The following is a 27,928-nucleotide window of genomic DNA, read 5'->3' on the forward strand; positions in this document are numbered from 1 at the left end:
TCAGGACAGCTCGTCTACCATGTGAGCCTGGATCAGCAAAAACCATCACATGTGTAAAAAAAAATTTCACGGTTCGCGTGAGACTCGGCCAAAGGCCCAGTTTTCCGCATCCGCAGGAAATCCACCACATGTGTAAACTTTTCAAAAAATATTTTGTGCTCCAAATTGATCCACAACTACTGATATCCAGTCTCAAGAAATTTTAGATCAATCACAGCAATATTTGCCCACAGCACCGTAAGTGGGCAAATATTGCGGTACACCACACCTCTGCACAAAAGTTCGAAGTGGCATTTCTGTGTAAGATACATGTATGAGCATTGGTATGTGTCTGATCCTGTTAGGCCATGGCATCACTCAACTGGATAAGAAGGAAGAATTTTATAATCCTTGGGGGTGTACTCAGCCACTTGTTTGTCCAAGTAATTAATTGGCTTCACTGACTATAGCGTATCTAAGGACATATGACCAAGAGAGTTCCAGGGGCTGATATTGCATCCACACCAGGCTCTGTACTGATGCTCTCCAAGCCCATCACTTCCATGAAAACATATCTGCACACACGGAGTGCAATCCTAGTGGCTGTGACTACTTAGCACACAGGATCATAAGCTACATACTAGTACTAGGTGTAGATACAATCATCGTCATTGCTACCTCACCCAACAGGAACATATTTTTGAATTGTTTTGGGAGCTGGTGCATGGACCAAAATACATGTTTCAAGCAACAAGTTGCTCAGCGTCCAAGCCAATGAAGCAGATCTTGTCTTGCGCTAGTACTCGTTGCTCTTGCAGTCGTGAATCGAGACGCCTTTGCTCTGCATCGTCACTGTCGATTGGCGTCAATGAAGATCGATGCGCGTGCGATACTCGCGTCCTGCGGTCGTACTTATTCGCCCGCCAAGCGCAGGTACGTGTGGTTTCCCAGTCGTGTCTCCTCACTTGCCTGGGGCTTGCCTAGCTAGCTAGTCACTGACAAACAAACAAACACTGGCTTGTCAGGCAGAAGAAAGACTAGTCACAAGAAAGACAGAAAGGTGATGGCTTAGTTGTTAGGTCCACGACATTTCTTTCGCTCGACTTCACTTTTTGATCAATCTGATATCAAACACAAGCGTTTTCGCTGATCCGGGCTCATGTATTATACCAGTTTTGAAGAAGTTTTTTTGGCACATTTTCCGCGTATTCAGGATAAAGAAAATAGTGCATTGATGAAAATGTGTGGATTCCACAGGTGGGCTGTGATAAATTGACGCTAGTGTACACGAAAAATAATTCAAACCCCCAAATTCGAAGCAGTTTTGCCATAGGAACTCAAGCTAAAGGTGCCCGGTAGAGAGGCGTGCCAGTACCTGAGGCGTCTGGATAAGAGACGTTTGAGTGTACTCATTGATATTAACCCTTTCAGCACGGCCAGGGTGTGTAACTGACCCGCGGAGCCAAAACCAGTGATTTTCGTGATTTTCCAAAAGTAGTCCTATTCACTCACAATTTTTTCTGCGGAATGCATGTTCGCACGCGACATCTATGTACTAGTACGCGTGCATAGCGGCACACGTGCGCCCGTCAGTACTATCGTAGAACAGTCGACGTTCATCCAGCACGTCACTGGTCCACGTAGGGGTAAGATCCGTCGACCACGGATGTCTCGGGAGTACGTTCATTTTCACTGTACGGATCACGTATATATACGTGATCCGTGGGCCAGTTACATGTACCATCACGTACATATACGTGATGCGTGCTGAAAGGGTCAATATTTGCAACTATTGCATCCTTTCCGCAGTCTTAGTAAACTGCATTGCAGCCATTCATACATTATTGCACTCATTCCAAACACCCACACAGGGACGTTTCTGCTGCAAACGCCACATTTGGGTCACTAAATGTTTGGGCATAACCCATCATTAGTTTGAACCGGTAACCTGATACTGAGCCAAGCCTGAATATTTGGTGAATAAAAAGCCGTGTTTGCAGCAGGAAGACAATGTATAAGTGCCTGGAGGGAAAGATAGTGATATTGTTACCCCATTGGTTACGCAAGATTTCGAATGGGAAATTCACTTTGATGTATTTTCTTTTCTTCTAAGTTGCGCTTACCTTCTCCTGCTCCTCTGGGTACTTGCTCTCAAGATGGCGGATAATAGCCCTTAAGCTAGGTATAGCTTGGCCGAAGATATAATTTGCTACTGCAGATTCCAGGCATGTCCTGTTGTTCTGGTAGAATGAACAATGGTAAATCAACAAGAAAGTGAAACAGACCTCTTAGTAAACATTGTACATAGCTCTGTAAACCAGAACAGCAGTTGATTTTGAATACTTTACAGATTCAAGAAATTAATTTTATACAAAAGAGAAAGACCAAGGGCAAGGAACTACAAGTTACACCGTACTTTCCACTAACGCCACCAGTTACTAAACAATCAGCTCATGCCATAACATTGCACGACACTGAACGACGGTACTGACGTTCTACAACTAACTGGCTAACAGCTCTAGCACATCTTGGATGCGCACTCCAACAGTCTTCCAACTTGGCAGGTTCTAAGTTATAGAAATAACATAAGGAGGGGAAGGTGAGCACAACCAAGATAAGCATGAGCTGAAAGTCTCAGCTGTGAAGGACGTTGGCGGATGTTCATGCATGTCGATGACGATACTGGCAAGCATTGGACAATACGGTCAAACCACGATTTGAGAACGCAAAGCAACATTCCACACAACTTGTGTGGCTCAAAAGATGCAAAGATCAATAAAAAGGGAAGCTATGCGAACAAGAATCATGAAAACCCGAACGCCTCAGTAAAACAACACTGTACTTCGACTATGACAATTACTTCCTCCGCATCATCGAAATTGTCGCAGTTTGACTAGTGACTTGTCACTTGTTACTGACAACTCCATAAACTAAGCCATTCAAAACTTATTACACAGTATGATAGTCTGAAGACTAGAGTAACGTTCCAGGACAATTGGACTGAGAGTTTTCATGCAGAGATGAAGTCCTCGTCGTCGCTGATGTCAATGGACGCAAAAATATCGTTCCGAAATATTTCAAGGAAGGTTGAAAGTTGGTCGCGCCTCATCTAAAACGCTTTGACTTTCTCCACAGGACAAGAGCTGCTACGCTTGTCATCTGCTAGCTCTGGATGATTTCTACTTCACCACCAACGAAGCCTAGTAAGAATACACGATCGTTGCGAGGTCGGTTGATTACCGTCGGCGGAATCACCTCGGAATCACCTCGATCTTGAAATGAACTTTTTTTAGCCGTGGCATGCCCACAGCTCATGCAGGTAAGTGTAGTATCACGTCTCTTTTTCAGCATCACTGGTATACCATGGTACGGCACCTGCGCGTGCATCACTAGCATTACGTGTAGAGTCTACACGGCTCTTGCAGGTACAATCATGTACTAGTACTGAGTGTCCCAGCCAGAGCGACACATTTTATCGCTGTTGCAGGCATTTAGTTCGCCGACCCCTCGATGTTTCTCCAAGCGCTGCCACTTGTTCCACGAAGTCATTCTCACCCCAGCTAAGGTAAAACAGTGATGGGGCTTGAGTGAATGGCCATAAGCACGAGAAATGTGCAGGCTGCAACGCCTGACTGATCTCAGCGAGTCGAAATTACCAGCGCAGCGACATCACCGAAGAAATTGCGTCTAGTTCAAAAATTCCAGCTTCCAATAACAGAAAATAGAACTTTGCCGTCACCCTATACTGATGACTATCGCTTATGTCCGATTCCTTGCCTCTGGTACGAGTGCTGGTGAGTAAATACCGCGTTTTACACCAAAAGTCAAACTGCGACAATTTCGATGACGCGGAGGAAGTAAGATGGACAATAAGCAGCGGTAACAAGCAGAATCCAAGATGTGCTAGAGCTGATAGCCAGTTAGTTGTAGAACATTGGTACCGTCGGTCAGTGTTGTGCAATGTTATCGCATGAGCTGATTGTTTAGTAACTGGTGGCGTTAGTGGACAGTATGGCGTAACTTGTAGTTCCTTGGTCTTTCTCTTTTGTATAAAATAAATTAAACCTTGGCTCTCCATCTGAGTCCATTCAAGAAATTAACCCTTTCCATGCCGGGGCCCCTTTTCTCCAATCGGCCGGCTGTCCAGTGCACTGACTCTCTTGGTGTAGTTTGCGCGCACAGCTCTGAATGGAATTTATTCTCATTTCACTCCACCATAATGGATTTTCATCATCCTGGGCTCGTTGGAAAGATCAGGACCAAGCGAATCCATCATGGTAGATCTCAGCAACATAGACACACCAGGGCCACTTCCACCTCCTCTCCGAACTACTCCACCGTGCCTCGGATCGGCACAACAACTCAATCTCACGTTCTTGTTCGGCATCTTGCCCAGATCCAACCGGTTTTCACGATTCGAACTGCGCTGCAAAGCTGAGATCCAAGCGCTTCATTTGATGTCCATCATGCATGCGTCGTGCCAAAGGGAAATCCCCTAGCACGCTCCAAAAAACTGCGAAGTCATGAACAAAAAATTCATGTTCGCTCCGGGCCGTGATTTTGGTGTTCATCCTGTCGCCGCTCAGTGATTCTTTATCCCATCGCGACGAACGTTATATCCACGGAAAGATGAGCTCAAGACCTTTCCAACGGTGTATTGATTGTCGCGATGCGTTTATGTTTCACAGAGTTACGATAGTTTGTACACGGGTCTATGCACTGAACAAAAAAATTCGTGTTCGCTCCGGCCCGTGATTTTGGTGTTCATCCTGTCGCCGCTCAGTGATTCTTTATCCCATCGCGACGAACGTTATATCCACGGAAAGATGAGCTCAAGACCTTTCCAACGGTGTATTGATTGTCGCGATGAGTTTATGTTTCACAGAGTTACGATAGTTTGTACACTGGTCTATGCACTGCAATGTAACGTGCGCACGACGAGGACGAGATATCTCGTCCTTGGCCAATCGCGTGGGGGTCTGTAGGACGACTTATCTCGTCCTTGGCACTGAAAGGGTTAATGACTTTTATCATGCCGGTTTTGAGAGTTATCCCAACTCCCATTAACACATTATAATAGCGGAGCCAAGCTATGGCTTGTGATCAGAAAATTGTACAAATTCTTTTTAAATGCATACTTCAAGTATGGTATTGGCCAGAGAAAATAATGTAATTCGTCATTGGTTGATTCGCGTTGTTGAGTTGTAGTTAGACCAGTTTGTCCAATGGTCTTACCAATCTCCTTATCCTCTAGTAGATTTCGACGTTCTTTGCTCCCGAGGGATATACCTCGTGCACATCTTTGTTGCATTATCTTCCCCTCATTTGACCTTTATGCACGTAAGGCTTCCAAGTTATGATCTTGCATTTGAAGGCCCTATTTAAATATTGTGGCCAGCTGTCTTTGATGGTACGGTACGGGACAGATACGGGATAGCGCCAGGCGTGACACAAACAAACTAACAAACAAATACCAAATTAAGGCCTCATTTACACGTCAATGATTGAAGCACGTTTTTCAATCTTTTTCGAAACGTTTTTGCTGTTTACACGAAAACGATTATCGTGTACACTGCAACACGTTTTTCGGCGCGCAATGGTCACGTGCAATAAGTTGGCCTGGCGCGGTATGTTTTGAGTACAAGGCTCGTACTAGTAAAACGTTTTTGCCGTTTACACGAGAACGAAACGGAACGGAAACGATTGAAAAACACTTTGAAGGCTGTTTTTCGTTTGAAACGTTTTTGAAACGTTTTTGAGCGTTGTCGTGTAAACGCTCTGATCAAAATCTGTGGAAGCGTATTCTTTTGAGAACGTTTTTGACAAAAAAGGTTTTCAATCGTTGTCGTGTAAACGAGGCCTAAAGCTATGTGGACCCTGGCTAGCGCCATACGTTACTGAAGTAACGTCTTCTGCATAGCTACGGGAATAAAACTAATTGTGCACTCATGACGTCATGAGCCATAACCATGTACATGTTAAAATAATTTAGTTTTTCTGGTGAATGGTCACCGTTTCCGATTGGAAGAAGTCCTTTCTTAGGAATTTGACGAAATTATTCATCGACTAATTGTCTCTGCTTGTAAAACACACGGATTGAGAGTGAGTAGATATTGCAGCAGCCGAAATATCTTCGCGTTTGAATTGCCGGTGCTGCGCTTCACTACGAACAATACAATACCATGAGGACAAATGTGAGCACACGAGACGGAGTACTGTACATCAGCAGAAGCCTTTTCCAATAAATCGTTACGGGTTAGGTCTGCTGTACTACTAGAACTCAGCGCACACCTTCAGTGAAACTTGGGGACTGAATGGGAGATGCTTACCTGACTTCAAGCCAGGGAGAAGCACCTGCTCCCGATAACGGCCGGGTGGTTCCTGTCCGGCGTCCGCTATTCTGGTAACGTTGACCCGGACGATTGGTAGTCCCACAAATCTAAACGCCACCTGCCGATGGCCAGGTAACGATCGAAAGCGCTTCACTTCCGCAACCAGATTGCGACGGAGCGTCACTCAAACTCCCAGAAAATAACAATATGAAGGGCCGCAAGCAGAACACGCATCCGCCCAGAACACCCACAGACGGCAACGAGCAAGAAAAAAACGATTCCGCATTCAACTGAAGCGCGGACGGTGCCAGCAGTCCAAGATCCTCTCTACACGTTCGTTGCACGCTCCAGCGGCCAGAACTCTGTGGCTTATCTGTCTGATCTGGCAAAAGTTGTAGATCTACGCGTAGATTATGTACATATACATGTACATGACTGTCCAACATGACATCAGATTCTACTGCCTGCTCCACGCTACATAAGTACAGTGCTGCTCGTGTACTGTGTAGACTGTCTGTAGATGTAGGTCTACATAATCATTGTGGGCCGATCTTTCTGCTGATGCTCCCACACCAACTCCGAAATGAAGCCGACAGTCTGTGTCGCCAGAGCAGAGGCGGACTAGCTGTTCAAGTGTCATCACATGCAACACAGTGCTAGTGAGCGATGTCGCCTGTAAGGCTGTAGACCGTACTGGCCTAGCGCCTGTTTGTTCACCCACGTACACATCACGTGGTACATAGCCGGGCTAGATCGTAGTATACTAGCTACTGGCCTGTTTGTTCACCCACGTACACGTCACGTGGTAGATCTACACAGCCGGGCTAGATCGTAGTAGTACGTAGAAGCAAGGCAGGGCAGAGGAAATGAGATCCTTTTTTTACAGGCAGTAGCTACAGCCAGTTCAAGGCCAAAGGCAAAGGGCGTAAAAAGGCTGGCGGCATCCACAGCAGCACTCTACATAACACATCATCATCATACAGGTACATTGTACTCAGAAAGTCCTGAGCCGCTGGCGTTTGTGTTTTTTAAATTTTATTTCGGCCAGTCGGCTACTAGTACTACATGTATCATAATCGTCTTGGGGGTTAGACAATGGGAAGAAGTCATGTAGGGGCGTGAGCCCGCCTTTCAGCACCGGAAGAGGACCCACACCTTGATCTGGTGAGCTGCGTCGCGTTTTGTTCTTCTCTCCCTCGCCCCCCACTCAGCTTCTGTATTTTCCTGGTCTAAATAGTACACCTATTAAAGTTGTTAACGAGCACAAGCACCTGGGCGTTATTCTCGACCGCCAACTCTCCTGGTCTCCACAAGTCCAGTCTGTATGCAAGCGTGCGAGTGCGTCCTTAGGTATGCTACAACCCCACTGCCAACACTTGAATGATAACTGCAGAAAATTGTTCTTTAAGTCGTACATTTTGCCTATATTTGACTATTGCGATATAGCTTGGTGCGGGTTGTCTCAGACTTTACTCCGCAGACTGGAAGTACATCAACGCTTGCTTCTGAAAATTCTGTTTCGAAAAGACCAAACATTTGCCTCCCTTTGTCTTTATAAACTTGCTTCCACGCACCCTCTTCTTGCCCGACATCAGCAGCATCTTTGTATCCTTGTGCAAAAAATCTTCCTAGCCCAAGTCCCGAAACATATTGCCAAGTACAACTGGTTTGTTACCACTAGACCAACACGCAATGCCTTATCACTGCCCCGAGCTAGTTCCTCTCTGTTTTTGAAATCCCCTTTCTTCTCAGCATACTCCCCCTTTGGTCTAACCTGCCTACTAGCATTAAGACATGCCAGGATATCAGGAAATTCAAAGTCCAGCTTTCCACACTGTCTCACCCGAAGTGATCCCATGTATTACTAATGTGCCTCCCTTTCTTTTTCTCTCCCTATCTCCTTTCCCTCTCTGACAGCATCTTTCTTTTTCTCCCTTTTAGCTTGCCATGGTTGGCTATCACCTGACCTCTCATGTTTATTGGCAGTCTTCGGACGGGCCAGGAGATGTTGAATAAATAAATAAATAAATAAATAAATAAATAAATAAAATCATGCTGACTGAGGCTACGCCTTTTCACAGTTCGGCCTCCACAAAAGGCCGCGGTCACACATGACAAGTTTGTACCGCTTTTAAAGGGGAAGTTAAGGCAAAAATCAAATTTTCACCAGTTGTAGTCTTCGGGGTGCTGAGTCGAATGGTCTTGGTCCGAGAAAGCTGAGACGCTCCCTTCCTACTTGAAAGTTGAAGTTGAATCCCAATTAGGCCTTGACGGATTATGCTAGCATAATTTTTCGCATAATTCCTACCAAAATCGAATAATCGCATAATTCGAGGCAAATTGCATACAAATCGCATAAAATTGTAATAATCCGCCTGTTCGCATCAAATTCCATACAGTTGTACATGTTCTACAAGTACAAGTAGATGCACTAGGAAGTTGTAGGTTTACGACTCCCTTGATAACATTTCCAGTCCACTACAATCAGTGATGGGCGTAGCTACATGTAGGTCGGACGGTGCGTTGACCCTGTTGAACTTTTGCTACTACAGTACAACGCCTTCTACAAAAAAAATCCCCTGTTATTTTGCACAGAACCATTATGCATTAGCAGCATATGTGAGCATAATGCGGCATAATAATGATAACTTTTAGCATCAAAATAGCATAATTCTGCAATTTTTTCAGCAATGCGAAAAGCATAATTTCACGACAATATTAGCATAATCCGTCAAGGCCTAATCCCAATCGAACTCGCGCACTTCCACCGAAACTGGGTGACTGCGCCCTACTAGATGGGGATTTGTATGCAAAATGTCACTTAAAGCGCCATTTCGTTCTTATAAAAGCACGGATGACCATGATTGGCCCAGATGTTGTAGTCTTTTGGACGCTGAGTCGAATGGATTTGGTCCGAAAAGGCTGCGATGCAGCGTTCCTCCTTTATTCCCAATCGAACATGGTTGAACAAGCGGTCACGTGCTCCTGCGTACACCAGTCACCTGGTCACCGTGCCTGCAGGGTACAACTTACTAGCCTGTTTGACCTTTTTTGGGTGCAGTCCTGTCACCTGGTCACTCGAGTTGAACTCGAATGATCCTCCTCGAATGATCCTCCTTGAACGAACAGACTCCTGCAATGTTATGAGAGTTCTCCCATTAATATTATCACTTTTTTCTTTTTAACTGGTTTGAGGGAAAGAGACAAACGGGAAAAGTCTGAAGAAAAAATTGACTGTCACCACCAGGACTCGAAGTCGAACCAGGGACCCTCGCTTGTAGCCAGCGATGCTCTAACCACTGAGCTATGGTGTAGTCGTCATCCCAGCAGAGACCGTTCAACGTTTTCTTCAGACTTCGTAACTCACACTTCCTGTGAATCCACACAGGCGGGTGGGACGCAGCCCTCACTGTAACCCACACACTTAACGTACAAACTAGCACGCGGGGAGCCCCAAGTCATAAAATATTAACTGGTTTGAGGGAAAGAGACAAACGGGAAAAGTCTGAAGAAAAAATTGACTGTCACCACCAGGACTCGAACCAGGGACCCTCGCTTGTAGCCAGCGATGCTCTAACCACTGAGCTATGGTGTAGTCGTCATCCCAGCAGAGACCGTTCAACGTTTTCTTCAGACTTCGTAACTCACACTTCCTGTGAATCCACACAGGCGGGTGGGACGCAGCCCTCACTGTAACCCACACACTTCACGTACAAACTAGCACGCGGGGAGCCCCAAGTCATAAAATATTAACTGGTTTGAGGGAAAGAGACAAACGGGAAAAGTCTGAAGAAAAAAATTGACTGTCACCACCAGGACTCGAACCAGGGACCCTCGCTTGTAGCCAGCGATGCTCTAACCACTGAGCTATGGTGTAGTCGTCATCCCAGCAGAGACCGTTCAACGTTTTCTTCAGACTTCGTAACTCACACTTCCTGTGAATCCACACAGGCGGGTGGGACGCAGCCCTCACTGTAACCCACACACTTCACTTTTTTCTTTTTTCGTATTATTAGTTTGTTTCTTTTGTTATGATTTCTTGTGTTTTTCACTCGGCTTTATTATCATTTAAGGTGGCAGGCTACCTTCGGCGCCAGCCGATAACATACATGCATTCAAATGTCTGTAACATTTGCATCCCTCAAAAAAAAAGTTGAGCTCGAGTTGAACCTTGGTGTGAAAGTTGTCGCCTGCTGGCGTGGTGACCAGGTGATTTGGGCACCCAGGAGCACGTGACCGCTTGTTCAACCATGTTCGATTGGGAATAAAGGAGGAACGCTGCATCGCAGCCTTTTCGGACCAAAACCAGTCAACTCAGCGTCCGAAAGACTACAACATCTTGGCCAATCGCGGTCATCCGTGCTTTTACAAGAACGACATGGCGCTTTTAGTGACATTTTTGCATACAAATCCCCATCTAGTAGGGCGCAGTCACCCAGTTTCGGTGGAAGTGCGCGAGTTCGATTGGGATTCAAGTAGGAAGGGAGCGTCTCAGCTTTCTCGGACCAAGACCATTCGACTCAGCACCCCGAAGACTACAACTGGTGAAATTTGATTTTTGCCTTAGCCTCCCCTTTAAAGGGGAAGTGCATCGATTTTTCAAGTAGGGCTCAGATGAAAGACAATTTCATATCGGTTCCGATCAGGGAGTAGTAAAATACAGGGAGGTGACATGCCACTAATCGTGATTTTTGATGGGTGCCTCGCGCTTGTTTTCTTTTCTTTCGCAAAAAAATATGATCTGCTGAATCAATCTTGAGTATTTGTCGAAGAACTAATTCCGTGAAAGGTCTATCCATCTCATGGAACAGCATTTGTTTTGCTCTTGTGATACGTCTGTGTCATCGTCATATGGAAAGGTACCACCCTTCCGAAATTCGTCCCGATCGACGGCATGGAGCAATAGAACGAAGGTGATTTCCTTGAGAACAATACGTGTACGATTGGAGATGAAAAGCGAGTGCACCGATTTCGAAGTCGAAAAAATCTCTAGGACACCACACGATCGGCACTAATTTCTTCTCAGTTGTGATCAACCAGTACTTCTCTACTTTCTTTGTGATGATGAGCATTTCATATTATGGTATGCTAGAGATTCGGGAGTTCACTTTTCGGAATGAAAATTAATGTTCCTAAGTTTGTCAATGATTGAAATGCGGGCTACGTCGTCGTAAACAGCTTGTATCGACACAGGAAAAATCTACGGCGCGCAGGGATATCTCCCAAAGTGATACCACTCTTGCTGGACTTCTATCCTGACATAGTAGTAGTTTGGTCGACTACCAAACTTTGTGAAGGCAGACAATTGTTGGAAATTCTCAGCGCTGAATTTCTACGGGCTGCAGTAGGAGTCTCTTTGGCGGTTACTACTCCCTGATCGAGAGAATCCTGATCTGCGCGCGTGTCTACACACTTCGGTACCCATAGTACCCCAAACTCACCCGCCGGGTGAAAACTGTGCTGAGGAAATCGTCAAACTGGCCGTACATGCTCGTGTCACCTCCCTGTATTTTACTACTCCCTGGTTCCGATGGTATATCTCTCGCCTCCGTACGATAGTGCAAACTTGCCATATCGCCGATTTTCTGATTGCGTTTCCATGGCGACTACAGGTGATGACGCACATTCTGCTTAGCTCCGTGAGCATGATCTACGCGCGGTCGACAAGAAAACTCATGAACACTTTCATTTTTTTGCAAAATAAATCGTGCGAAGAAGATAAACGGAATGGCTGAAAACTAGGCTGAGGAATAGTAGCATCCAGAGACTCTCAAACAAATTCATGGTCCATCGCTTCTGACAATGGCAGCGAAGACATCAGGGAGCTGATTGCAGCAACTCTCTACCAAGCGCGACGCTGGTTACTCACCAGGGCAGGGCGCTTCCATCGCGCAAGAAATGGCCGCGAGCGAGAAATGCAAGTCCGATTTTGGAACGATCCAACCAGGGAAATCCCTTGACAATTGGCCTGAACACCTCTCATACTGGTGTTTCACGATGGGCAAACTTCAGGGCTCACCACGACCATACAAAGCGTCAATAACGGTCATTTGGATTTGACCAATCAGCGCACAGCAAAACGGGCTGTTTCTTGCAATTGTGGGGTGTTTTCTGAGTGGAGCTTGGCTGTATTCGTTGGTTTTAGACACTACGGAGGATTAGCAAGACGAAATTCGCGTTCGCGTTCGCAAACATTTTTCAGTTAGCGAACTGGATTGCGAACTTTCGCATTTTTCGTTCGGAAAAGTAGTCGGAACACGAATCGCGGATTCGTGTCAGGAGAGTCATAAATTTACTACGCTATACTGTCTGCACACAATGGACGACGTGTCAACGTCATGCATGTGCGAATTCTGTTTGCTAATCCTTCTCACAACGCGAATTCCGTCACTGAGTTCGACTTTCCTTGGAGAGCGAACGCGAACGCGAATTTCGTCTTGCTAATCCTCCGTATTAGGCCATTGTGGATTCGTGTTCAGAAGGTGTGTCTTTGGGGGGTTACCGTCTCGAATTTTTCGATTTGGCCTTCGTTTGGCTGAGATCGGATGGTGAAATCACTCAAACGCGAAGGCGTGCAAACAAGTGAATGAAGAGAAAATTAGAAATCGGGGACGGTAAACCGATAGAGAATTCAAAGACCTTGAAAATGAGCTATCGATGATGAGAATCGGCCAAGGAGAACCGCTGTTCGACTTTTTTGAAGACATCAAGGTCGGCCGTGCGTCGCCGCGCGCACCAACAAAAACTGGCAGCCGTGCGCATATCTGCAAGTGCAACAAGAAAGGGCGGAGGAGACAGCAAGCGTTCCAAGTGAAGAGTTTACCTTCGTGTTGACTTGAGCTAAGGACTCATGCCAGTCAGGGATCATACTAGTCACCTCTCATCATGGTCATGACTAAGGGATTCATTTGTGACAAGGAAACTCCCCACTCGCAGCGTGAAAGCTGCGAGGCCAAACAGAAAAGAGTGTCGGCCGAGTCGCGATCAGGAAACGCTGAGTTCTACTGACAACATTGGCAGGGGCGTACATAGGGCGGTTCCCGGGATGCCCGGGAACCAGTAAAATAATTTCGATGTGGGTAGATCTACGGAGAATGTTTTGACCAGGGAGTCGTAAAAGCCCGGGAGAGGACACGGGATGCGCGCTCGCGGACGATGTTTGCCTCGGCCAGAATGTGAAGCACGCTAGGCCGGCGCGGCCGGATCTGCTCGATCCACGGCGCTGTGCTCGTCTTCAGCAGTTCAGGGCAGGGAGTCCTAAAATACCAATATTTTACAACTCGTTGTTGACACCATTATCCGAAACTGGTGGCGAAGGAAGCATAAACATGATTGTGTGTCTGTCTGTCAGACTCAGTACACATGGTACAGGGGGGTGGGGAGTTGAGTGTGTGTGTGGGGGGAGGCATGTGTATGTGCACATGTGCTTGTACTTTTGTGTGTGTTTGTACAGTGTTTGTGTGTGTGCGCGCGCGCGTACGTGCGTGCGCATTTTTGTGCACAATTCCGTTATGAAGTACAAATGATAGGTTTACCTTTTGTACACTCGCCAAGACTTCGGTTAGATTCACTGAGAACCTTTCTGGCCAACCTGGAGGCTGAGCCTTCCGTTTCCTAAACAGCTAAAGTCACCGCGTACTCAGTATACGAGTAGAAAAGTGTTGAAATTATCAAGATTTATAAATAACGACCTGCAACCATGTACAATGTAGATAGATAGGGAACACACATTGATTGTTTTTAAAAGAATCCAGGCAATATCATGAATCATGGAACGAGTGCGTAATAATGCTCCATGTTGCGTTTTGACGATGCTGAAGGAAGGGAGCCATTGCGATTCACTCACAACACACGCACAGAAGTCCACTCGACTGCAATTTCAGTGCAATTTCTGACACAAACTCATAAATCCACGAGTACGAGGAAGCTCAGCGGATCTCCACAAGAACTTTCGCCCATCACCTGCAATGGAATATGGGCTGTATGATACGACCAGCGGCTAACACGGGAAGTGGCGTCATTTTCCACAAATCTCGTTTCATTCACAACCATTTGACTGCAATTCAGTGCAATTTCTGCCACAAATTCAACTCCACGAGTACGAGGAAGCTCAGCGGATCTCAACACGAACGTTCGCCCATCACCTGCAAAGGAATATGGGCTGTATGATACGACCAGCGGCTAACACGGGAAGTGGCGTCATTTTCCACAAATCTCGTTTCATTCACAACCATTTGACTGCAATTCAGTGCAATTTCTGCCACAAATTCAACTCCACGAGTACGAGGAAGCTCAGCGGATCTCAACACGAACGTTCGCCCATCACCTGCAAAGGAATATGGGCTGTATGATACGACCAGCGGCTAACACGGGAAGTGGCGTCATTTTCCACAAATCTCGTTTCATTCACAACCATTTGACTGCAATTCAGTGCAATTTCTGCCACAAATTCAACTCCACGAGTACGAGGAAGCTCAGCGGATCTCAACACGAACGTTCGCCCATCACCTGCAATGGAATATGGGCTGTATGATACGACCAGCGGCTAACACGGGAAATGGCGTCATTTTCCACAAATCTCATTTCGTTCACCCCAACTCAAATAAAAGTGAAGTACAATTAGGGATTTATCTTGCATTTCCATCGCCTCAGAATAAATTAACTTCGATAAACTGAGAGAGAATGAGTGAGGCAGCTGGAAGAATTGAGGATGAAAATAGAGATCAGAAGACTCGACGGAGCAATCGTCTCCGTGCTCTAAGAGAAATCGGAGAATGTCCCAATTAGTATTTCAAGAAGACATCACAATTTTCGAAAATAATTATTTCCTTGCCTCGCAACACCGTTCCCTGGCAGCGTTCCCCGGCAGCGCGAGGCAAAGATGTTTTCTGGGAATATGTGCCGTGTCCTCTCCCGGGCTTTTACGACTCCCTGGTTTTGATCAAGGCCCAGCGTGCATGCAGTGCATGCATGCCTAGGCGGCGTAGTCGCCTGCAGTCCGCCTGACCGTCCGAGGACGGTGACAAGGCAAGGTGTAAAAGTGCTGCTGAGGCATTTTTGTGACACAGCGTAGATCTACTGAACTACCTTACTGGGTGCAACGAAGTCTCTACATACAAGTTACAGCGATTCCTCGATCTCAGAGTCATTTCCTTTGCAGTTTGTTTCGACAAAGTTGGTTACGTTTTTGACGACGCTTTCGCTTTGTGGAAAAGAAAAATGAAGAGTCGACATCCAGAGGGCCAGCGCTCTATTCAGAGCTATTTTGAGCAGGAGGCAAAGCGTGTAGCCAGTGACGAAGGTCAAGCGATAGATGAGATTGCGGACGCACCTGACTTCCAAGTGGAGTCTGCACCGAGCAGCACAGAGGACGGAATCGTCGGCGAAGCTGTAGAGCGACCGTTGTTGGAAGCTGCTGGATCATCCAAGACTTACTTCAGTGACATTGGAGTGTGTTGGAAAGGATATTCTGAAAGTGTACCTCCACGGTGGAATCCCTGATTACTCCGAAATTTGCCATACATGGAAAAGATTTCCGTCATTGACAATCATTGTGCGCCACTAGCTGCACTGAAGGCGAAGGATTTCGTTTCCTGTGCGTGTCCAGACGGGTGGCAAACAGCGCCGCTTTCAACTATCCTGGTTGGAGGAGTTTCCCTGGGTAGTCTTTTGACCGGCGTTCCATGGTGGCTTCTGCTTGCCCTGTGTAATGTTTGCTCCAGGTGATTCAAAGTTTGGGCAGCTTTACCGCAGTCCTCCCGAGAATATAACCCGACTCAAGACTGAGCGTGTGGATGTGCTTCAGCGACTCGTTTCACGGCATAACATGAAATCGTCCTGCTGAACAAAACATCCATAAAAAATGCCTTGGCAAAGTTCAGTCTTTTTGAATCAAATATGCGTAGCAGTGACATTATCCAGCAGTTTATGCAGAAACTCCATCGGATACGTATAAGAGCACTAGCCGTGTGGAATTATGTTGGTTGATCAGTTTGCATGGGAACCACTCCTAGAGGCGAGCGGTGTACGCCCCTGATTGGTTAGCTAGGCGCGGAAAATTCTTGTAGATGCCAGGACTCAAGTTCACCAGTACCCCACGGACATATCTTGGTCGACACCCACCAGCGGATTGAGAAAACTGACCAAGATTGCTTGGAGAAAGGACGTCTTCTCCGCGTGTCTTTCTCGACATCAAACAACAAGATTCGCTTCGGCACTGGCCCTTCGCTGTACAGAGTAGACCAGGAAGTCGTAAAATACCGGTATTTTACGACTAGACTGTACATCGCTGTACATCGATGAGCATGAACTCGGGTGCGTAGCCGCTATGACTGCACAAACTCTGGTTTTGGCGGCATTCAAAATGGTGGTCGACGCTTTTTGAATTTTGTATGGTCGTGGTGAGCCCTGAACTTTCAGAGAATTCGACCGGGGAGAACGTGGTCAGTACGTGGGTCCTTCGTATCGCGTATACGATTTGAATGGTCGCGGGGACAGAAGAACAGTAATTTTACGACTCCCAGCGGTGCAAACAGACCGCGGCCATGTTTTCTCTGTCGGCCGCGATCACGTTCAAAAAATCGATGACGCAATGCATGCGCAGAGGCGCTAGGCCTGCGCGCGCAGTGCATTCGCTGACAAGTGACATCCCTAATCATCGTGAGCCACATGCACACTGTAATACTAATAGTGCTTGAAAGTGATGACGTCAAAACGGCCAGGGAGTAGTAAGTTGACATCAGATTTCTATTTTGGATCCACTAAGGTGTGACTTTGCTATTGCCTAAAGTAACCCACTCATGTCGCATGCAGGTGTGACTTTTATTTCGCCACCAGTTGTAACCCCGCCCCCAGTAGCCAAATCAGTCAGTTTCACTGGCTACATCACCATGCTGTGGGTAAGACCGCTTGAAATGTGCTTGGATCCATACAAAAACTGGATCCAGTTTTTGAATTTTTGAAATTGTTGCTATGCTGTGACGTAGCACTTTCAAGCCCTATTTTTGATGTTGAGCAGAAGTGCAACTACGCTATTTTTTAGCCATGCAAGCAGTATCAGTAGGTTCCTCGTCACGTCTTACTCACTATAACACAACTGACAACGGGAACAGGTAGGTTGATGGGAACTACATTTATTACATTTACAAATATTAGAGACGGGATGACTAAGACCAGGACGAACGAAACGACTACATTGTGATTATTGAAGAGAGCGAGTTGAAGAGAGCGACTTGAAGAGAGCGAGTTGAAGAGAGAGCAACGCAATATGAAGGGCCTGGGTAGCTATATATGGCAAACATGGGCGCGCAAGTAGCTACCCAGGCCAAATGAATAATGCATGAACTAATGAATATGACTAATTACTTGTGGGCCTAACAGTAGAGGAGACGGTTCGATACCGGAACGCCTCGACAGCCAAATTTGTAAAGACCCAAACCGATCATCAGCGTTGATTTTTCACAAAAAAAATATGTTTGTGGAAGGAAACTGGCATGTTGAAGTTTGCTCTGGGACCAGATTCAATCGAACTGAGCCACTCCTTTGTGTTGACCCATTGCCTCCAAGTTGCCCAATTTTTCGCTTCAAAAACGTTCAAATCAGAGGTGGCTCCAAACTGGACACGTTTTAGAGTGCACGTCAAATTCACTCTGGGTCTGAAATTAGGTAATTGCTATCGCTCCACGACGGCCAGTACAGAGTAACAATAAGCCTTGTGTGTGCTTCCATTAGTTTTGATTGGTATGCGGTGCTTTATTGGCCAGAGGCGAGCCGCTGTTTACCTGCGACAAGAAGTTGATTTTTCGAAAGTCGTAAAACTCAAGTCGCAGTGCGAAGCAACACGTCAAAAACTTACCTGCTTGGTATGGCGCTTCCGGTCATCGCATAGCCATGAAATTTTGGCTCGGAGTATAACACATTGTAGTCTCACTGTGACATATGCTTTCTAATCAAAATACCAAGAGAGAAAGTGAATATTGAGTCCGTTCCGGTTTGCAACCTGTGTCCTATTTGAAACCGTCGCCTCTACCATCGTGAGAGTAAAGAATTAAAAAAACAACAGCAACAACTACAACTACAGCAAGAAAAGTATAACCACAACAACAACAACAACAACAACAACAACAACAACAACAACAACAACAACAACAACAACAACAACAGCAACAACAAGAACAACAGTTGGAAAAAGAAGATACAAGAACACGAGCCACAACGACTATGACGACTCTGACGCTGACCACAACATGGGTGCATCACGTGGACTTATGTAGAACACTTTCCTATGGGGTGGAGGGGGCGGGGGGGGGGGGCTTCAGCACCCGGATTCCCCCTGCCCTCCCCCTGGTTACGACGCTGGGGGCACCTACTTGGATAGCACGCGTGGCTGGTACAGGCAGGTTTGTCCACTGATAGTGTCTCTAAATCCGCTTCACTGCAGCTCCAAGTCTTGTTTCTGCCTAGATCTCCAGTGTGTTACCATACTCTGTCATGGCTTCAAGTAGTTCGTCTTTAGGCCTTGACGGATTATGCTAGCATAATTTTTCGCATAATTCCTACCAAAATCGAATAATCGCATAATTCGAGGCAAATTGCATACGAATCGCATAAATTGGAATAATCCGCCTGTTCGCATCAAATTCCATACAGTTGTACATGTTTTACAAGTTCAAGTACAAGTACATGTAGATGCACCAAGAAGTCGTAGGTTTACGACTCCCTTGATAACATGTCAGGCATTACAGTCAGTCTGTTTAGATTCTTATGATCTGTTAGTGACTGGCGATTTCAACGCCCACAACTCAAGCTGGTGTCCCACCGATTCTACCTCGAAGGCTGGTGATCTCCTTAGCACAGTATTTGCTGCTCTTGGGCTCCACCAGATGGTTGAATTCCCCACTCATTCCTCGCCTAATGGCTCTGTTTCGTGTCTGGACTTGGTGATCACCCACCGACCACGCCTCGTGCGCTCAATTGATCAAGCACCTCCCTTGGGTATGTCTGACCATATACAGATTGTTTGCACTTTATGTTACGCCCCTATTTCGAACTACTTCCCCAACTCTTCCACTGGTCCTCCCTCTTCACTGTATCGCTTCAAACAAGTACCTTCCCACCTGTGGCAATTAATCAACGCTGATTTAGCTGGCTACAACTGGTCCTCTCTGAACTGGTACACTGATGTTAATGACGCACTTCATCACTTTGATTGTGATCCAGTCCGCCTTCCGTCGTCACCTCACCTCATTCGGAGCCACCCACACTGTGACATCTCCACGACCCCGCATGCAATCTCCACCATGGGTTACTGCTGAGCTCAGGTCTGCTGTAAACCGCAAGCGTGATCTATATAGTGCGTACAAAAAATATCAGACAGCAGTAAATCATGCAGCTTATAACCGACAAAGGAATGCTGTAAAGCACCTGTCTCGGCAAGCACATCGTCAATATATACGCTCCATCCAAGCATCACTAACGTCACCGAATCGACCTACACTCTTTCAGTTTGTGCGAGCACAGCGGCACACGTCCGGCCGTGTCATGCCCCAAACGATGATAGCATCCGACGGTACGGTCGCCACGTCCCCCAAGAGCATAGCTGATGTTCTGAACACTCAGTTCACCTCATTTGGGCTACCTGATGATCCTTCGTGGCGCATTCCCCCTTTGTCCCAGTCGCCTTTCATATCTGTTCCGTTCCGTACAATCACTGTCACTACGTTTCAAGTTCGGAAATATCTGAAGCGCCTGAAATGTGGAAAGTCTCCCGGCTCAGATGGGATCCCGAATGAAGTGCTGCAGTCTCTTGCACCATCAATAGCCTATCCTCTCGCCATTATTTTTAATATGTCATTTCGAACTGGTACATTCCCACAGACACCACAATAAAAGTAAAGCTGAATAACATTCTCAGCCAACCATTAGTCACACATAATGGAACCCCACAAGGTGATTCTCTATCGCCAGTCCTGTTTACTGTCTACCTCGAGGCTGCATTGAGGTTGATTCGAGAGCGACTCTCACCGCGACCAGCATTGGATATTCAGCTTCAATTGCCCAATGAAACAGCGTATGCGGATGACGTAGACTTCATCAGCACCAGCCTACAATATTTGCATGACAATCAACCCATACTATCATCCTCGTTAGCGGAATACAATTTAAAAATGAATGAAGCCAAAACCGAATATACTACAATTAAAAGAGAAAAGGACAGAGTAGACGAGCGATGGCGGAACACGGTCAAACTAGGATCGATGCTTGGAGTGGAGGAAGATATCAGTCGGAGAAAACGTCTAGCAACATGCGCCTTACATCAGCTGTGGGTGATATGGCTAAGAGGTAACCATGCCCGTGAACCCCTTCGGATTAGGTTATACGGCAGCTTTATTCTCCCAATACTTCTTTATAACTGCGGCACATGGAGCCTGACAGAGACTCAAGAAAAGAAACTTGACTCGTTCCACCGCCAGCAGTTACGAGCAGTCATAGGGGTCAAATATCCCCGTATAATACGCAATGAAGCACTGTACAAGCGCACTGGCTCCAAGCCACTCAGCAGAATCATCCAGTCTGCTAGGTGGAGAATGTTTGGCCACATGCTTCGACTAGACACCTCATCCCCGGTCCAGCAGGCTATGTCAGCATACTTTCAGCCAGGAAGCTCAGGGTTCCGAGGCCGCCCGAGAACAACACTCCCGCGATCCATCAACAACGACCTGAAAAATTCCAGATCCACAAACTCCCTCACATCACACGAGGATCTAGTTGCACTGAGGCAGCTCGCCCAGGATCGTCCAAAGTGGAAGGAACTAATGTGTGCTGTGTGTAATGGCTGAAGTTATACAATTACACTAGATACCCTTAACAATAATAACGGATACAATTACACTAGATACCCTTAACAATAATAACGGATACAATTACACTAGATACTCTAGATACTAGATACTTGGTACTCTAGATACTAGATACTCTAACAATTTTATCAAACATTATGATAATTACCACATCACATGCTGCGGAGACCTATCCAGAATCGGCAATATGCTGGCCCTGGCCTGGAGATCTGCAACTATAATCAGCTTCTACTTTGCAACACTAACGGATTAGTCCCCTTTGTCGATTGATGGATCAATCGGTAGATTCGGCTCTGTTTTTCTTTCCTTTCTTTCTTGTTTTGAATTGTACGTTGAACTCATTGGATTTCTTTGTATTCTGTATCTCGTTATCGTTATATTTCCCTCTAGCCCTCTCGCTTAGGATGAGCATTCTTTTTTATGGCAGCTTAAGCGAAGGCTATATACCTGCTTTATGCAGGTTGATGCCAACGCGAACAAGCAAAATAATAATAATAATAACATTCCCACAGGATTGGAAATCCGCCATCGTGACACCGCTTTACAAGAATAAAGGCTCCCGTGCTTGCCCGGCAAACTACCGCCCCATCTCTCTGCTGCGCACAGTTTCAAACTTTGTGACCGTATTGTATTCGATTCCCTCTACCTGCACATCTCTCCGGCTCTCTCACCAGCTCAGTCGGGATTCTGCCGTGGTGACTCAACTCAATACCAGGTGACTCGACTTGTCCAAGACATAGCGACAAAGAGGAACTGTGGGGAGCACGTGGGAATGGTGTTTTTCGACTTGGCTAAGGCATTCGACACCGTTTGGCATCGTGGCTTACTTGGCAAGTTGGAGGTCACCTTCCGGGTGGAGGATGCTGCCTTGCGTTGGATATCCTCGTATCAGTCTGCTCGTTCTCAGGCTGTTCGCTTGTCTTATTTCTTGTCTGATCCCCTCCCTGTAACGTCTGGAGTGCCCCAAGGTTCCATTCTGGGTCCTTTGTTATTCTTGCTTTACGTTAATGACCTACCTTCAGTTGTCCCCGATGTTAGTTTGTATGCGGATGACACTGGCCTTATCTGTTCTGATTCCTCCCCTGCACAATTACTCCTTACCATGCAGCATCGCATCAACAGCACTGTCATGTGGATGCAAACGTGGAAACTCCAGCCCAATTTAGACAAGACAGAAGCCATGTATATTTCTTCATCCCCTCCTGATCAACCATTATACTTCCCTGACTCGACTATGCCTATCCGTGTTGTTCCTCAGCACAAAAATCTAGGTGTGATGTTTGACTGCAAACTCTCTTGGGCTGCACATGTCAACTGTGTATGCAAGCGAACCAGTTCAGCATTAGGGGTACTACAACCACATTGCACTCATTTGCCCATCCAGTGTAAACTAGTATTATTTTATCAGTGCTATATTCTCCCTATATTCGACTATTGCGATACCGCTTGGTGTGGCCTTTCTGACACAACTCTGAACCAATTAGAAGTCCACCATAGATTTATACTTAAAATTCTTTACAACAAGGGTCGATGTTTTCCTTCGGATGCCCTTTATCGACTTGCACACACTTCTCCTCTCTCCGTTCGTCATAAGCACCATCTCTGTACACTGGTTCATAAAATATTTCTTCATAAAACCCCTTCACACATGATGAAGTACAATTGGTTTTCGACAAGCTCAACCCGTAACGCGCTCATCCTGCCTCTTGTTAAGTCAGCCCAGTATCTAAAGTCCCCTTTGTTTTCCGGCTACTCTCATTGGTTATCATTACCATACGGTCTGAAAACTTGTTCTTCTATTGGTCAGTTTAAAAATCTACGATCACAACTGAACTAGACGCAATAATTATCATCGAAGAACATTCTCGAATACCTGGGTGATGCACGAATTTTGATAGTGCTCACTTCCGTTAATCGTTTTTCTTTGTAATTTTCCATTCATTTTCTGCTCTATTTCATATTTGCTTTGTTTTCCTAGCTTACTATTGCCGTGGCTGGCTCAACGCCCTTGTCTCAGGGGATTCTGTCCCTGCATTAGCTATGCTGGTCACATGCTATGAGTTTGTGTCTAATAATAATAATAATAATGTCCAGTCCACTACAATCAGTGACGGTCGTAGCTAGGTCGGACGGTGCGTTGACCCCGTTGAACTTTTGCTACTACAGTACAACGCCCTCTACAAAAAATTCCCCTGTTATTTTGCACAGAACCATCATATACATTAGCAGCATATATGAGCATGATGCGGCATAATATGATAACTTTTAGCATAAAAATAGCATAATTCTGTCATTTTATCAGCAATGCGAAAAGCATAATTTCACGAAAATATTAGCATAATCCGTCAAGGCCTATTCGTCTTTGTTCCATAGCTTTTAGTGAGGATATTGTGGAGCAAGATAGCTGCCAAAACCTGAGAAGAGAGCCCTGAGCCCTCTGGTACATGGTGATTCCACCACATACGCACGTCAAGTTTCTCTTGGACCTGCTTGTAGTATTCTTGCCTACCTATTTCAACTTTACTCCTAAAGTGTGCACTTGCAGGTTTTGCATCCTGCCTGCGGAGACCATGTTGGCCGCTTCGTCATGATTGTGTCAATGCTATCAGCACAGTCCTTGGAATACTGAACTCATTCAGCATCTCAGTGAAATGCTCCTCGAGGCGAACGCTTGTGTGGCTTCCGTGGAACAAAGATGTCTGCAGCACAGCACTGACCAGAGTCTACTCGATTGTTATGAAATGGATCGTGTACGTAACTTTGCGTCGATGAGGAAGTCCAACCGTACGTCGTCACTGCGATGCCTTCTGCAGAAGCAGCGGTAATCAGTTCTACCAGTACCAGTTCCTTCTTGGCGTCTGCATGACGCTTCTTGAGGGGGTTCGCAATATGCGTTCTACACGGGACCAAATAGTTTGGCTCCATGAAGCTAATAGTGCGGACCAAGTCCAGCAAGAGTTCCCAGACCTCTCCAGCTCGTGCTGGTGAGCAGGGGCGAAACGCGGTGGGTGTAGAGCTCGAAAAGAATGAATGAAATGAATGATCGAGTGCTACGACTTTACTGGCCCGGCTTCCGATTCCGACGCAGCAGGCAGCACTGCCAGTACTTTCCGAACTCTGCAGACTGACATGCATGGAACATGGCTTTAGTTTAGGTGCGCGACCGTGCTGTACACCGTACATAGGTGGCTACATGATTCGCACGCTTCGCGTGCTCAGTGCTTCTGCGCGCGGCTGCTACTGCTACTCGTACTGATCGTGTCTGCTACCTACACTGTTGTTGTTGTTGTTGTGTTTATTTTAATTCGCAAACCAAACGGGCAGATCTGCCCAATGAAAAGGTGGCGAATGCAGATAGAAAGCAGTAATAAATGAAATTGGGGACTGATGTAATTAGGATAGAGGTGGAGAAAAACTAAGCCAGCTGATCATCAAACAGGACGTTTGGTACTCTAGGTACTAAGGGTGTGCGGGATCATGCTGGCGCGGAACTGGCGGAGCGTGGAGATGGCACGTATGTCGCTGGGTAAGGTGTTCCACAGCTGGGCGCCCCGGAACGCGAGGCAACCCATGCCGAACCTGGTGGAAACTGGCGGTTGGCGCAGACCCATGGTGGAGTGCAACCTAGTTGGGCCAGCTGACGAAGGAACTAGGAGGGCATGCAGATCAGAACTTGCGTGCCCATTCCGAGACCTCCAGACCAGAACGATGAACTTCTGCCTGAATATCTCGGATACCCTGTAGGTGTCCAATTGCAGCAGGAGGGTACGCGCGGAGGTGTGATGCGAGAGTCCGAAAACCGCCCTTGCCGCCCGATTCTGCATGACTTGTAGCCGATCCAATTGGTTGGCAGTAAGAAGCGGGGAAAACGCATTGGATCCGTACATCAGGTCAGACATGATGATCGCTTTAAAGTAGAGAACTCGGCTCTGATGAGTCAAGCAGCGACGCAACCTCCATAGTGCTCCGATCCTCTGGGCCAGTCGAGCGGTGCAGCGATCAACATGGGGCGTCCATGACAGATCCGAGTCGAGGAGCACTCCAAGATACCTGGCCGCAGTAACGACAGGAATCGGCGTTTCATGACAGTTTACATTGATCGTATGCTGGGGCTGCTGAGGCTGCCTGTTGGGGTATACAGGGATCACGTGGCTCTTGGCTGCATTCAAAATGAGACCACGGGTCTGCAACCAGTCAGCAAGTGCAGAAACCGAGGCCGATAGCGTAGCAGATACCGTGTCCAGTGATGTGCTGCTGCTGATCAGCGCGATGTCATCAGCAAATTGAACTGATGAAGACTGGTTAGCTATGGTTGGAACTTCGCGGGTGTAGATACTGAAAAGGATCGGTCCTAGAACAGAACCTTGTGGCACGCCACAGGATGGTGCAGAAATGGCACTCTGATCCCGTCCAATACAGATACGCTGAGTACGGCCCGACAGATAGGCGGAAAACCACTTTAGGGCTGTCCCTGTTATGCCGATATCGAATAGGTCCTGGAGTAGCCGTTCATGACGAACCTTGTCGAATGCCTTTGACATTATCTAGAAGGCATATGCCAGTACACAAACGCTTGTCCCGTGCAATAAGAATACGATTTAGCATAAGTACCAGGGCATCCTCCGTTGAGTGGCCTGCGCGGAATGCAAACTGAGTCGTGGGGAGGGTACCAGATATGTCCAGAAACTGGGCTAGCTTCTTTTGTACGACTTTCTCCAAGAGTTTTGATAATATGGGAAGTAGGGACACTGGACGGAAGTTAGTGGGAATAGACGGGTCCCCAGCTTTGAACAGCGGGATAACGTGTGCGAGTTTGAAGGCTGTGGGGACAGTGCCATTGACAAGCGAGGCATTAAACAACGTGGCCACGGACGCAGCTAGAATATCGGCACAGCACTTCAGAAGGTGACCAGGTATCCCGTCGCTTCCTGTTGCTTTGGCAGGATTGATTTGTCGGAGAAGCCGTTCTACTTCGCCAAAAGACACTTGCGGCAATTCTGACATTGCAGTCTGAGGCTGTGGACCTTGCGGTAGCGGGATGCTGTGAGGACGGGCATTGTCTGTTACTACTGCCTGGAAGACTGACGAAACTTCTTCAATGGGGCAAGTAGGCTCCACACGTACTCTCTTCCTGTTCGTAACGGAGTTTATGACGTTCCAGAGCTTACGCGGGTTCTGACTGGACGCGGCACATTGCGCTCGGAAGAAATCGTTGCGCTTTCGGCGATAGGCATTTCTGGCGCTTGAGCGTGCTTGCTTGAACTGCACGTGAAGATTCTGGTTTCCCTTATCGCGTAGCCACCGTCGGTGTAGCTGGCTTTTACGTTGGTTGAGCTTGTGGAGCTCTCTGTCGGACCAGGGCGGATGGGATTTGCGGTTGGAGGATACATAGCGGATGGGTGCATGCTTGTCCACGACAGCCAAGAACTTGGTGTGCCACGACGCCCACATGGTGTCCACATCCCGCGTGTTAGTAAAATCATCCAGCCCTGCGGAGCTGACATCCCGACGGAATTCGCAGAGCTTCACCGACCGAGTATTTCTCTGAGCTCGGACCCGCTCTACTTCCTGAGGTGACACGCTGCGAGAAACCTGAAGGTGCAGGTTAGCCTCAATCTCAAAGTGGTCGCTAATGGTCAAAGGCAGGACGTGGCACTCACTGATGTCTTGACTAGCTGAAAGAATGAGATGGATAGTTGTACCAGATGGGCACGCCGGTGAGATACGAGTCGGAGCATGAACGTGATTAGTGAGGCCGTAGCAGTTGCAAAGTTCGAGAAATTTCCGGGCGATAGGACAAGGTGGGTAGGGGGTTGAAACATTAACGTTAAAATTGCCAATGACTGTGATGCTTGGGTTGTCCACGAAAGCCCTGTGCAGCTGCTCTTCAAAATTCTGCCAGTACAAGATGGGCTCGTCAGGTGGCCGGTAAAAGCACCCAACTAGTTGTCGCCTTCGTCGCCCTTTGACTTCGATCCAGGACGATTCAATGTTATCGTCGGAAAGCTCTGGGCGCGGTTTTACCTGGAGTCCGGAACGGAAATAAAAGCATACACCGCCACCTCTGCGCACTGGACGATCGTGCCGTATCACACAGTAACCTGGTATATCAATATCACTGTCTGACGTTGTGCTGTCAAGCCAGGTTTCTGCGACGCCAAATATGTCGAAGTTGTGTTGCTGTAGGATATCGGCGACCTCAGCTACTTTGTTTCGAAGACTACAAACATTCAAAAAGCTCAGTCTTATGAAGGACTGTGTCAGTGGGGTAATGCGGTGAGCAGGGGCAGAAAGGTTATTCTGGGTACAAGAGCCATGAGCACTGGGACCTGGGATGCCAGCCCCGGGGGAGTGATGTTGACTGTGTACACTAGTAGTTAACTTGGAGGGGGAAAAGCTGGGTGCTAAGGGATTAAGAGACGCCATTAACATTTAAAAAAGGTACAGCCAAAGAAATTGTGTTCTGATGATCTATCATTACTAGGGAAAAGGGATCAGCATTGGGATTAAGAGCAAGTGCAGTAAGTATTAACCGTAATTACCTTCATTGCACTAGTGGCTTCCTCTGCGGGCAGCTTCAACTCTCTTTGCCAGCTTCTTGCGCTCACGGTTTGAACACTCCTTAGCCCACGCAATTTGCGGGTCGGTCAAGGCAGAGGCAGGTGGCTCAGTGCACCCTGATAGGACAGTGGCGGGGAAGGTGTGTTTGCCTGCTGCCAGTCTGAAGCCATCGTCATCAGGAGAGGGGGCTGTCCCGCT

General features: G+C 47.0%; 2 protein-coding genes across 2 annotated transcripts in view; both read right to left on the reverse strand.

Annotated features, from left to right (window-relative positions):
• The window catches only part of LOC135807353 (uncharacterized), a 53,432-nt gene extending 46,838 nt beyond the window's left edge, over positions 1-6,594 (reverse strand). The window contains exons 1-2 of the mRNA XM_065321238.1: positions 6,309-6,594; positions 2,103-2,219 (exon numbers count right to left, since the gene is read on the reverse strand). The gene's annotated coding sequence lies outside the window, so the exon portion shown is untranslated. The remainder of the gene's footprint in view (positions 1-2,102; positions 2,220-6,308) is intronic.
• Positions 1-27,595, reverse strand: LOC135807510 (uncharacterized). The gene is made up of 3 exons (XM_065321243.1): positions 26,294-27,595; positions 2,103-2,219; positions 1-27 (listed from the first exon to the last, which is right to left on the reverse strand). The coding sequence occupies exons 1-3, from the start codon at positions 27,593-27,595 to the stop codon at positions 1-3; spliced, it is 1,446 nt and encodes a 481-aa protein (XP_065177315.1).
• Positions 27,596-27,928: the final 333 nt, after the last annotated feature.

Source organism: Sycon ciliatum, chromosome 1 (assembly GCF_964019385.1).
Source record: "Sycon ciliatum chromosome 1, ocSycCili1.1, whole genome shotgun sequence".
In the NCBI taxonomy this organism is placed as follows: domain Eukaryota; kingdom Metazoa; phylum Porifera; class Calcarea; order Leucosolenida; family Sycettidae; genus Sycon; species Sycon ciliatum.

What these genes read in the sequence shown, in the direction of transcription:
- LOC135807510 (XM_065321243.1), bottom strand. Translation starts at nt 27,595, where the DNA reads ATGGCGTCTCTTAATCCCTTAGCACCCAGCTTTTCCCCCTCCAAGTTA. An exon ending in CCGTTACGAACAGGAAGAGA is followed by an intron (nt 2,220 to 26,293) that starts GTACGTGTGGAG and finishes TCATTCTACCAG; the next exon opens with AACAACAGGACATGCCTGGA. An exon ending in ACCCAGAGGAGCAGGAGAAG is followed by an intron (nt 28 to 2,102) that starts GTAAGCGCAACT and finishes TTGCTGATCCAG; the next exon opens with GCTCACATGGTAGACGAGCT.